General features: G+C 25.2%; 1 protein-coding gene across 1 annotated transcript; it reads left to right on the plus strand.

The window, feature by feature from the left end:
- The first annotated feature begins 2,048 nt into the window (after nucleotides 1-2,048).
- LOC124921760 (expansin-A10-like) lies at nucleotides 2,049-3,445 on the plus strand. Its single transcript, XM_047462462.1, has 3 exons — nucleotides 2,049-2,205; nucleotides 2,280-2,592; nucleotides 2,684-3,445. The coding sequence occupies exons 1-3, from the start codon at nucleotides 2,079-2,081 to the stop codon at nucleotides 2,988-2,990; spliced, it is 747 nt and encodes a 248-aa protein (XP_047318418.1). The 5' UTR covers nucleotides 2,049-2,078; the 3' UTR covers nucleotides 2,991-3,445.
- The last annotated feature ends 9,891 nt before the right edge of the window (nucleotides 3,446-13,336 follow it).

The raw sequence follows: 13,336 nt of genomic DNA on the forward strand, positions 1-13,336 counted from the left end.
AAAATATAATTGACTAGACTAAAATCAATTTAAATCTCATTACCCCCATGAAATTGTAAAGCTACACTTTTAGTTTTTGATATTTTCTTTTCCTTAATATTTTTTTTTTATAATCTTATCAAGTATTTATATTTGCTCCTCTATAAATTTTGGTAAAAGATTTTGTGAAACTTTGTAAAGAGATTTCTTGTTTATCTCTAATTGCCCATTTTAGTTTTAGTTATGCAGCTTTTTTTTTCACTCACAAAACACCTAATATCCACTTGGAACAAGGGTTTTTAGAATTTATTGAAATTTATGTAGCAGCTCTATTCATACTGTATTATTTTCCATGAAAAAACTTCAACTTTCAATTCTTTTATTACAATTTCACCATGTAATTACAATTTGTTTAGATACAAAAAATACAATATTCATAATAATGTAGTCACTTGGTGGTGATGACCAAATCTATATATATATTATCTAGCCAGGTCAAATATATGTCACATAAGAAATATTCTACTAAAAAAGGAAAGAGATGTTATTCGTTTATTCCTTCAATGAAATGACAAAGCGAGCATCATCATCTATTCATAACACACTCATTAATGTCTTTATTCTACAACATGCTGCATGTCAAACAATAAATTTATCATGCACCCACAAATGACTTTTTTTTAATGAATTTGGATATTACTTATAACATATATAAAAACCTAAATCAAGATGAAATATCGATTAATCATATAAGAAACTGAAATATTCAACAATTAAAAATGTTTGGAGTCATAGTCACAAAAGTGTTATTAACTTGACTCATGAACACATATTCAGCTACATTTGGAGCTTGTTTGATTTTGGATTTTTTAGAATAAAAAAATTATTTCTATCACATTACTATATTCTAACTATTAAACAATTAAAATATCAAAATATTTTTATTAAATTTAAAATATAAATATAAAACAACATTTTAGTAATTCATTTTACAAAAATCTCAAATAACATCATTTTTTTATCAAACAAGACTTTAAAAAAATTCATAAAAATACTAAACAATCAAATATCAAACAAGCTATGTAAGAGTCCATTAAATTGTAATTTGTTGCCACCACAGTTTCTTTAAAAAAGAAAGAAAAAAGTGTATCTCCTTATTCCTTAATTGATTTAGAATTTTGGTTTCTTTCTTACGTTATCTAGTTTTTGAATCAAAAGTAAGGTTTAATATTGCTTAAGCTTGGTTTGGTCCCACAATTTAGAATATGTATTTATGAAGCCACGTACATTTGAACTGTCATAGCTTGCTTTTCACTTTCAGGCACACATGACACCCATTGGGACTTAATAGGCGGTTGATGTGAGAATGTTTGAAAAATTCCCATATTAATTAACAAATTAAGGTTAAGTTGCTTGTACTTACTTTATTCCGTATTGAAAACGCAAAATATGTTTGATTATTATTTGGTGTGTTAGTTTATCATACAATTGGAATTGGTAGGTTATTAGGCAAACATTAAACACAAATATTGAATCAAACTAACCCTACATCAAACAAAACCAAAAAAAAAATTGAACCACTTGACCCCACTCTGAGATACGCCCCTTGATTTTTCCCACCCACAGAACAAATCTTCATACTCACCAAACCAACAACTTTACTTAGAGCTTGTTTGATTTTGGATTTTTATTTTATTTTAGCAATATCTATATGTAGTCAATTTTAAGAAGCAAATAGGATATATATTTGCATTATTAGTTTACAAAGATGGTTTGTTTGAACAGTGAATTATTTAAAACTAAAATCTAGCTAAAACAACCCACATCAAACAAGGCCTAGGGTTTCCTAAACTTTTTTATTTCGAATCTATGGACATGTCTGGTATCATCAGTTAGTTGTTGCCACCGTTACTAACCTTCCAAATCCATGGTCCCCATCTCTCTCTCCCCCTTTTTCAGAAATTTAAAAATAAAGTTAACTCCTCAGTCTTCACTCCTCTGCCATGCACCCCGCTCTTCTATTTATTCTTATCTTCTTCTCCTTGCTTTTCATTCAAAACAAACAATAATCCTCTTCTTTCTCTCACCTTTTCTCAAAAATGGCATCTTTAGTGGTTTTCATTGTGGGTTTTCTTTCTTTACTCTCATTGGCTCATGGGTACGGTGAAGGATGGGTCAATGCGCATGCTACCTTCTATGGAGGAGGCGATGCTTCAGGAACAATGGGTAAAAATCTTAATTTTGTTTCTAATCAAGGAGACCCTTTTATATTTTATACTCATTAACTGTTGTTTGTGAAGGTGGGGCCTGTGGATATGGGAATTTGTATAGCCAAGGGTATGGGACCAGCACGGCGGCTCTGAGCACTGCCCTGTTTAACGGTGGTCTGAGCTGCGGGGCTTGTTTTGAAATTAAATGTCAATCTGATCCCAAATGGTGCCTACCTGGATCTATAGTAGTGACAGCCACTAATTTCTGCCCTCCAAATAATGCCTTACCTAACAATAACGGTGGTTGGTGCAATCCTCCCCTGCATCACTTTGATCTATCTGAGCCCATTTTTCAACATATTGCTCAGTATAAAGCTGGAATTGTGCCTGTTTCTTACAGAAGGTGAGTAACAGAATCATATATTTGAACAAATCAAGTTTCATTAGCAATGTTGGGAGTTCAATTCATTCTTGTCTTTTCATTCATTCACTAGGGTTTCTTGCATGAGAAATGGAGGAATGAGGTTTACAATCAATGGTCATTCCTATTTCAACCTCGTTTTGATAACAAACGTTGGCGGCGCCGGAGACGTGCAATCCGTTGAGATCAAGGGTTCAAGGACCGGATGGCAGGGGATGACTAGGAACTGGGGTCAAAATTGGCAAAGCAACAGTTATCTAAATGGACAGGACTTGTCGTTTAAGGTGACCACTAGTGACGGCCGCAGCTTGGTCTCTTATAATGTTGCACCGGCGGGTTGGTCCTTCGGCCAAACATTTACCGGCGTTCAGTTCCGCTGAAAAGTCCAAATTGCCCTTATAAAAGAAATTATATACATATAGCTAAACTAGGCGGGGGGTTATTCAATAGTAGTAGGAAGAGAAAGAAGTGGTGATTATGCCCTTAGTTTTTTAATGGGTATTTTTGTCATTTGAAATATCTTTTTTTGGTAGCCCTAACCCTAAATAAGGGAAGGGGACTATCAAATTTGGTGTGTTTTTGAGATGAACTTTTTCTTCTGTTGACGGCCATATTAGGTTAAACCAGAAGATTCAACAGCTGAGGTGGGTATTTAACCCACCCGGTCACGGCTTACTTTGGGCATTATTAAGTTTTTTTGGTGTTGTTTTTAGGTCAAGTTGAACTCCAGCTTGTTGTAGGTGGGCATTTGGGCCCAAGTTTGTTTTGTGTTGTTTTTATGCATGCTTTTCTAATATTTAAATCTAATGAAAGGTGTGTATTTGTTTTTTTTATTCTTTTAGGCCTATATAAAGTTAAACAAGTAACAAAATCATATGATAAAATTGTTGAAGTTATAATTTAAAGATAAAAAACAATTTGTAAAAGAAGCGGGCCTCGGATAAGTGTACATAACAATTTGTATAGATATAAATTTGTTGTTAAGATAAGATAGTTTAATTTTAGGTTAGATCAGGTAAATTAGTTAACTGTTAAGAGGTTCAGACAATTTTATTTATGCATCTTATAAGTGTTTGTGACATAATAGGATAACTATTGGGATATAATTTTATGAATTACAAATAGCTGCCCAAATAAGCTTAGTTGTTTAAAGAGAACACATTTGGAGCTTATTTGAGATGGGTTATAAGAAAGAAAAAAATATGGTTTGATAAAAAATAAAGAACGAAGTTTCAGTTTTTTTTATAATAATTTTTTCTATAAAGATAAAAGTAAATATATTTTTGTTTTTTTTTTAAAAAAATTCAACACACAATCTTCTATGCTTGTCATAATTGAGTTTGTAAGAATTGACAACTCATATTGTCATTTTGTGATCAAGTCCAATTTCATTTTGGCACCTTTGTGGTCCAATCGTTAGCAGAATGGATCAACAATAATTATTTTTATTTATTTATTTTATTTTATTTTTTAAAATGTAGATCAACAATAAATTACTTTGTAGAACTTATAGTCATTGAGAGATGATGAACTTGAAAATGTGTTACTAGGAGCATTTTCTCAGACATTGGGTTGATTGAATCACACAATAATCTTCTCAATATAGGCTTATTTTTATATATTTTTTGAAATGGTAAAAGCTTCACTAATATAATATATTAAATTTATTTGAAAACACCTAAAACTATAATAAAATTAATTTTAAACGAACAAATACTATTAAATTTATTAATACATACATGTACCATTAATAAAATTATTTCATTTGAATAAATATCAAATAAGATATTCTTATTTGAAAAACTTATTACATGTCATTATGCAGTCTATTCGACATTTAATTAAGTTGAATCCATCTAGCAAATATGTCTCAAACTTATTTAGTGTAGATGTCTGGTTCATCTCATAAACTATATTATAATTTAATATATCACTTTAATTAAACTTAAACACTTTATATTAATAATAATAATACATTATATACAATTAACTATATATATATCACACGTAGGGCTAAGTCCAACATTTCATTCTAATAATCTTCTTCTCCACATTCAAATTTTGGTTCAAAATCAACATGCATGCCATATATTATTAACATATAATTACAAGAGTACAAAGAACTCATAATTATTACAATTGTTCAAAAACACAGTCCCCGGTAAGATCGGTCAATTTAAATAATGTTGGGTCATGAAGAGACTTAACTTATTGTACCATTCTCTTGGAATTTGTTTCCATTCATTAATATCATTTGTTTTTAGCAATACAGTACTGTACACACCAATTGTTGATGTTTTTGGTTCTTCATATTGCTCCATGTAAGACTTAACTTAAATCTCATTAATATTGTTGTTTTAATATAGCGATGTTTAATCTTTAAGTCTAGTTTGGCATTTAAATGCGCTCAAATAAATCAGATGTTATATTAACCACAAATTGCTTTAAAAATCATGATTTTGTTTTGTTGCACCCATTAGCAAACAACAATTTGTGTTTTGTGAATGGGGTTAGGGTGTTATTTCAACACCCACTTATTATTTTCTAATGGTTTTCTTTGTTTTGACAATTGAGAGCAAATGGTTGGTTCACTTTTAGGAATGAATTTCTTCATTGTTGATGGATTGAAGTTAAATTTCTTTGTCATCCATTTCAATAAGATTTACATGATATTTTTCATGAGAAAAAAAATCAATTGGATGATTGATTATATTGTGGATCTATTTCATTTAGGTTTTTGTTATTGATGTTCTGATTGTTTTGTTTGAAGCTCCAACTATGAAGTTTCTCCACATCACCAAAAGCCCGTGGGCCGGCTGCTTGTGAAATAGAAAGAAAAAGAATGGGCCAGCTGCTACTGCATGCTGATCATATGTAGATAATATTTATGATTTTTATTAGATGGAAAATTATGTAATTAGTTAAATTATTATAATTCATTTTTTTATTTAAAAAATAAAGTAAGAACATCTTAATATTTTCATACAAAGAATTAATATTTAATATATATGAGTTTTTTTTTTATAATAAAAAAGGTTAAAAATCAAAATTTTCTAAAACAAAATCACAATTTTTATTATGAATAAAATTTAGTCTTGAGGAGGGATAAGTTGTTTTATAAGCTCTCTTAGTTTTTGAAATGGGACAGATAAAGGGAATCCTATGGACAGCTGATCCCTTCCCGCCCTTACTAACCTCACAAACATAAAACAAGAAAAAAAAAATGATGTTAAGTCTTGCTCAGTAGTTAAAATGTTTTATTTAATTTGAGTAAGATTGTCTTTAAATAAATTAAATAAAACATTATTTTTTGAAAAAATAAAAGAATTATCGTTACACTTCACCACCGTGACCATTTTGGTTGATTAGGTCGAGTATTTCTTTCAAATCATCTTAGTGGTACATAAAATAAAACATTTTAACTAACAAAAACCCAATCAAACAAGAACCAAAAGAAAAACATTAGCAGCCGCACGTGGACATCTTAATTAACTATTTCCTCCTGTAAGGGTGAAAATGGAGGTTCGAAAATTGAAGAGGAAACACACTGGGGCATGATGATGATGATGAATAATAATATTGGGAGTTAATAGAGACGCACTATTGCATCAGATCTCTTCTTCTTCTACCATCCCCATTACTCTTCTGTCCTGACGACTGACAACTCCATTTTTACTGCATTATTTAGTAGGACCTTATTTAACCTTATTAGTATCAAAAGTTGTTATTGGGGGGTAAAATTATTAATGTAGAATAGTAAAGTTGCTTCCGATATTGCCCCTAGCTAACTAGCTAGCTAGCTATGGAAATTGAAAGGATGGTAGGGCTAGGGATTAGCTAGGAGTCCTAGTCCTATAAATAATAATAGGGGCTAGCTAGTTGTAGTAGTAGACATATGATGATGAATGACTACACTGTCCCACCATGCTGCTCAGTTTCAGCTAGCGTACAGCTATTCAAATACTGTCTTGCATCCTTTGAATCAATGAATTTATAAAATATACTATATTAATATATTTTTTTTATTAATATATAAAAGTATATATATAAATATATTTAGAATTAGTATGTTTTTATTTAAAAATTATAACATATTTATTAAGTTTGATATCATTTTGTCTATTTAACCAGTAAATGTAAAAAAATAATAATGTATATATATCCATAATTAATTTATATTTTAAAATATTAGCTTGAAATAGATTATTAATATATATATATATATATATATATATATATTTTTTTTTTTTTTTGTTGAAGAAGGTGGATATATAATGGATATATAATATATATATATATATATATTTAAATTTATGTTTTATTATTATTATTATTATTTTATATAAATATATGAAATTAGAAAATTTTGAAATAAAAATAGAAGAAGAATAAAATATATTAAAAAAAGTATGAAATAAGAGAGAGAATTAATAAAGAATATTAAAAAGATATGAGATAAATGACAGAGAATGAACTAAATAAAATATTAAAAGATGAGATTATAATTTAAATGATAGAAATAAGGTAAAGGAAAAGTTATGTTTAAATAAAATGTGTAATTATAGTTTTTGAGTTAACTTATTACACCATATTAGTATAACATTATTAACATATTATTAGCAAATACAATACGCAGCGTTTAGATCAGATGTGGACTACATCTCTCAATTTTCTTTGTAATTCCTTTTTATTTTAAATTACTAAGAAAACTAAATTTTCTTTTTAATAATTTTTATTTTGTTATGAAAATAAATATGGTCAAATACATGAATAATAAAGAATAAAGGAATGGTATGCGGAATCAAACTTAGTATATATACAATTGAAAGAAGCACTCCAAATTTGTTTTAAATTATTTACTATTTAAATATTATTATTATATCTTATATTTTAAATTATTATATTTTTTTATTGTATTTATATATATTAATATCTTTTAAAATTTTAATTTATTATACTATTTAATTCATTAACTAAAAAATATTAAAACATTTTATATTTTAAATTATTATATTTTATTTATATATATATCAATATCTTTTAAATGTTTTTACTGAAAGCAATCATTATATCCTCAAAACTATCTACTATCATAATTTTTTTTCTCCATCCGTATTATATAAATAATCTTAATCTCCAAAGTGATAAATCCAAATATGAGTTTGATAGATATATCCCAATTATTTTCAATTGAAAACGTACAAAAATCCATGTGTCTCTTTGTATGACCCAAATCAAGCCCACCACATGATGCTCTACAATAAGTTATAACTTATAAATAGGGTTGACATATGAACAATGGACATTTTAGAGTGATTATTAAATTTTTCTCAGCCATCTTATTGTTTGAGCTCATGTCCAATTTTATTTATTTTATCTTATCCTCTATTATGTCAATCATCTCTTTCTCCTCATTTTCAGTCTTTGTTAGATCTAAATGTGTTTATTCTTTAATAAATATGTCTATCATTGTTTACTATTTTTTGCGGAAAGTTCTTAGCCATGAAATTGCCCCAGACTATATAAATATCGTGTGTCAGAAACTAATTGTTTGGATATTAGACCCTATGAATCTTGATTTCTGTATAAGATATCTTCAATTGATGCTAATTAAATCCCACATAATATACCACATTCGTTCATATGTACCATTGATTGTATTGGTAAATCAGTCTTGTCTTTTTCATACTTGCTTTAAAATCTTAAAATATAAGTTTTACTTCTCATCTAATTAGTAAAACTTAAATATGTATTAATATTTGTTGGAATACCAGAATATGAAGTATCCCTTAATTCAAGAACAACAACAATATCGAACAATTACGAAAACGAAAGAAAGCAAACTAAAGAACGCATACACAATATTTATAGTGGTTCGACCAAAACAGGCCTACGTCCACTTTGAAGCACAAGAGGCTCTCAACTTTATTATCAAGAATGTTATATGAGTATTAAAATGATTCTCTATAATGAAATCTCACACACAACTCACAAGGAAGCGATGCTCTCAAGGCAAAAATTTGGTTTTTTAAAGTTCCCGACTGCACCTTTAAATAAGCCTCAATTATGTCAATATCAATATCTTGTGCAAATCTCTCAAAGAGCTTCCAAAATATTTTTACTATATTTCCTAATTATATTTCCATAACAAAAGATCTACTTTTCTTTTGTGTTAATCTTATTTCCTAATATCAAGATTATACACTAAAAGATATAGTTTCCTTTTGTTGAATATACCCTTTCCTTGTACTAAGATTCTGTATCATGAATATACCATATTTGTAATATTTGTAAATATGTATTAATATTAACCTTTTATTATCACTTAAAAATAGAGAAAACTCATAATACAAATTATTGGATCCGAACTTCATTATTGTTAAAGCCTCAATTTATAATTAAGGCCCACTGTTACCATTTGTATCCAAATATTAATTAATTTGTTTATTTAAATGATAGGCTGGACGAATGAGTCATGCATTTAAGTCTAAGCTAAACAAGAGCTTGTGTGGATGTTATCTATATATAACTAATGACGCTTAATTTAAAATGTTGGAGGTGAAAAACACGCTCTCTCCACAATCATCCACAAATCAAGTCATTTCTCTTCCCTAATTTAATTATATTAATTATTTTCTCTCTCTTAATATATATATACATTTATTTCATAATATATATATATATATATATATATATATATATATATATATATTTCTTCCTTAATATAATTATTAGTTTCATCATTTTTTATGAGTTTCTCTCTCTTATCATAATTATATTTCCATAATTACTAATTTATAATATATTTTCTAATTAATTTCAGTTTTTATTTTCTCTCTCATTATATATATATATATATATATAATTACTTAATTTTGTATAACTAATAATTAATTTATTTTTTATTTTATCACTTTTTCATTTATATATTAAGTTTCAGTAATGAAAAGTCTTTTTTTTTTTAATTTTTAGTCTCCATATTTATTAAATTAATTTTTAAAAAAATAATTAAAATATATATATTTATTTTCTCCTCATATTTATTATTTAAGATGGAGAAATTTGTAATTTTAGTGTAAGTTTAATAATCCTATTAAACGTCATTATATATATTATTATTATTATTATATCATAAATATTTATATAAAAAAAATAAATAAATATTTAATATTAAATATAAGTTTATATAAAATTAATGAATAAAAATAATATATATAAGAGATATAATAATAAAAAATATAATTAAGAAAGAAAAATTAATAAAATAAAATAAAATTTAATTAGGAAAGTTAAACTAATAATTCTAATAAGAGGAATAAATTAGTAATTATGTATAGATAATTATGATAGAAGATATAAATTCTTATAAATTGGGGTAATGTTTAATATTGATTTTTAAAATTTTATTTTTTAAATAATTTGTAAGACAATATAATTTTTTTTTTTGTATTATTATAAAATTAATGATAAAATATAATATATATATATATATATATATATATATATATATATATATATATATATATATATATATATATATATATATATATATATACTGGTTAGGAAGAAAAAAATAATATATATAAATTTAGGAGAGACACATTTAATATTAAGTTTGTATCTCTATTAATTAATTTTTTTTTTAAATTGATAGAAAAAGAAATTAGTAATTACAAAATAAGAGATAAATTAATAATTATTCTATTTTTTTCTGAAATTTGATTAGTTTACATATTTATTTATTTTCATAAAAATTACTTATATTATCAAACAATTATTAATAATTAATTATATATTTATATTATATATTTTCTCTTCATATAAATATATTTTTTTTTATTAAATTAAATATTTTATAAAAAAAAATATTTATATTTTTCCAATATTATTCTGCAAGTATATATACCTACTAATAATAATTTCCAAATTCTCTCCTATAATAATTACTAATTTAACTCTTATTTCGTAATTACTAATTTATCTTTTTTTCCGTTAATATATATATTAATTTTTTCTTCCTAATTAATAATTTTTTATTTTCTCTCTCATCATATATATATATATACTATTTTATTTCTCTTAACATAATTATTAATTTATCTTTCTTATTTTAATTTTATTTTATTTTCTCTCTCATGTAAATATATTAATTTTCACACAAATTACATAAAATATATATTACCTTATTAATAATTTTATATTTAATATTAAATATCAATTTATTTTTATTTTGTATAGCTAATAATTGATTTATTTTTTATTTTATCACTTTTTCATTTATATATTAAGTTTCCTTCCTAAGTGATGAAAATCCTAAGTAATGAAAAAGTCTTTTTTTTAAATTATTAGTCTCCATATTTATTAAATTAATTTTAAAAAAAATAGTTAAAATATATATATTTATTTTCTCCTCATATTTATTATATATATATATATATATATATAATTTATCTCTCATAATTAATTTGTATATTTTATCTTTTTTTTTTATATATATATTTATTATTTTCTCGCTCATCATATATATATATATATATATATATATATATATATATATATATATATATATATATATATATATATATATATATATATATATATATATATATATATATATATATTAATTTATTTCTCTAACCATAATTATTAATTTCTCTTTCTTATTTTATTTTCTCTCTTATATAAATATATTTTTTTCACACAAATTACATAAAATATATATTACCTTATTATTAATTTTATATTTAATATTAAATATCTATTTATTTTTATGTAAAAATATTTATAATATACATAATAATGATAATAATAATAATAATAATTCTCATTTATCAATAATTTTTTTTTTATATTTTCACACAAATAAATTTTATATTTTTTTAATAAAAAAAAAATTATATATATTTTAATTTATCTAAAAATTAAATATTTTAAAAACAAATAACATTTCTCTCACCTAAAATTTATATATATTAATTTTTTTTCCTAATTTTTTTTCTCCCTTATCTTATATATATATATATATATATATATATATATATATATATATATATATAATATACCTAATAATAATAATAATTCTCAAATTTTATCTTATAATAATTACTAATTTAACTCTCATTTCATAATTACTAATTTTTCTTTCTTTCCGTTTTTATATATATTAATTTTTTCTTCTTAATTAATATTTTTTTATTTTCTTTTATAACTTTAATAATTAATTTATATTTTATTTTCTCTTTATATTATTTGATAAATTTCGGGGGGCTCCAATTATTTTTAATTTTTAATTCAATCCAGAATTTTTTAGATAAAAAAGTAATGCAGAAGTCAGTTGTGCGAGAAGATGAGATTGATGCACAGGAGGATGTGGCGTTCATCGCGTCGTCTTCTACTAACATTCCACGTTGTAACTACAAGTATCCTTAAGGTACACATTGATTTTTCTGAGTTTCGATTGATCTTGTATTCTGTTACACTTTTTGGTAGACGACCTACTAGAAAATTGTTCTGTTGCAGGACATCGTAGATAGTGAGTGCATCGTCTTCTTCCCCCAATGAGACGACGGTGGCGATGAAGACGACGAGGAAGAGGAGAGATGAGAAGAATCGGAGGAGTGATGTGATAGTTGTAGGATACCAAGTGTTCGACGAAATGACAAAGAGAGGTTCTTACTTTCTCATCTCTTTTAATAAATAAAACTTTTATATAATTTTCAGATGAGAGTGCACCTTCCACCATTTTCTCAACTTTTGATTCTAAAAGTTGTCTAAATAAATTATATTCTTCCTAATTGCTTAAAGTTTGAGCCAATTTTAAATTTTTTTTATAATTGAATCTAAGGTTAATTATGAGATTATATAAAAATTCACCACTTTACTTCCAACTCTAGGCATTGTTTAATTCGATTATGACATAACAATGGTTGTCACAGATTTATCTGGTTTACTTGAGGGAGCTCACCAAAGTTTTGGTTTAATCCATGAATTTCTTAGTCACACAGAAAGATGTTTTGTTTTGGTAAAATGAAACTATATATTCATTAATGTCATCATACTGTGCTACTACTTATTTATAACCATTATAAAAACCAGGTACAAGTTATTGATGGTTCATCTGAACAGCCAGAATACGAATATGATTCAGTTCGGCTTAAAATATAATTGTTTATTCTAGAGCTTTCTGAAAAACCATGTTGGGTAGATTATAAATAAATTGATCTTCCAGAAGCATATGAGAAATGGGCATCATTCAAGGAAAATATTAAAGGACGTGACATTATATATTTTTTTGTATTAGTGCTGCCACTGGAAAGAGTACCCACAATACCTGCAGCTTATGAGCTCATACTGTCTCAAAGAGAAGACAATATAAATAAAGTTCTTACCCTTTATTTAAAAGAAATCTTAATATCTCTAGAATATTTAAAATCTTATATTAATGTTTAGATACAAAATTATTTCCAAATATTGCTCTCTTTTAGAGTGGGATGTCTCAATTTTCATTGTATCTCAACTAGAGACATCTTTCTGTATTTATAAATTTATTAGCAGTTTTTCAGAAGTATATTGCACACGTGTTTATGAATGAACCTATAAACATATTTTTGTTTGTGATGATGATACAAAGCATAAACTTATTTTTTATGTTAGATTCTCTTTTCATTACTAAACATGAATTGATAATTATATAAGTGACAACTTTTCATTTCAGTTACATAGATTC

The sequence above is a fragment of the Impatiens glandulifera genome, chromosome 1 (assembly GCF_907164915.1).
Source record: "Impatiens glandulifera chromosome 1, dImpGla2.1, whole genome shotgun sequence".
NCBI classification, from domain to species: Eukaryota; Viridiplantae; Streptophyta; class Magnoliopsida; order Ericales; family Balsaminaceae; genus Impatiens; species Impatiens glandulifera.

Bases quoted from the DNA above. Each gene is read 5' to 3' on its own strand.
- LOC124921760 (XM_047462462.1), top strand. From the start codon at position 2,079: ATGGCATCTTTAGTGGTTTTCATTGTGGGTTTTCTTTCTTTACTCTCA. The intron at 2,206-2,279 runs GTAAAAATCTTA...TTGTTTGTGAAG, and splicing joins CGATGCTTCAGGAACAATGG to GTGGGGCCTGTGGATATGGG. The intron at 2,593-2,683 runs GTGAGTAACAGA...TTCATTCACTAG, and splicing joins GTGCCTGTTTCTTACAGAAG to GGTTTCTTGCATGAGAAATG.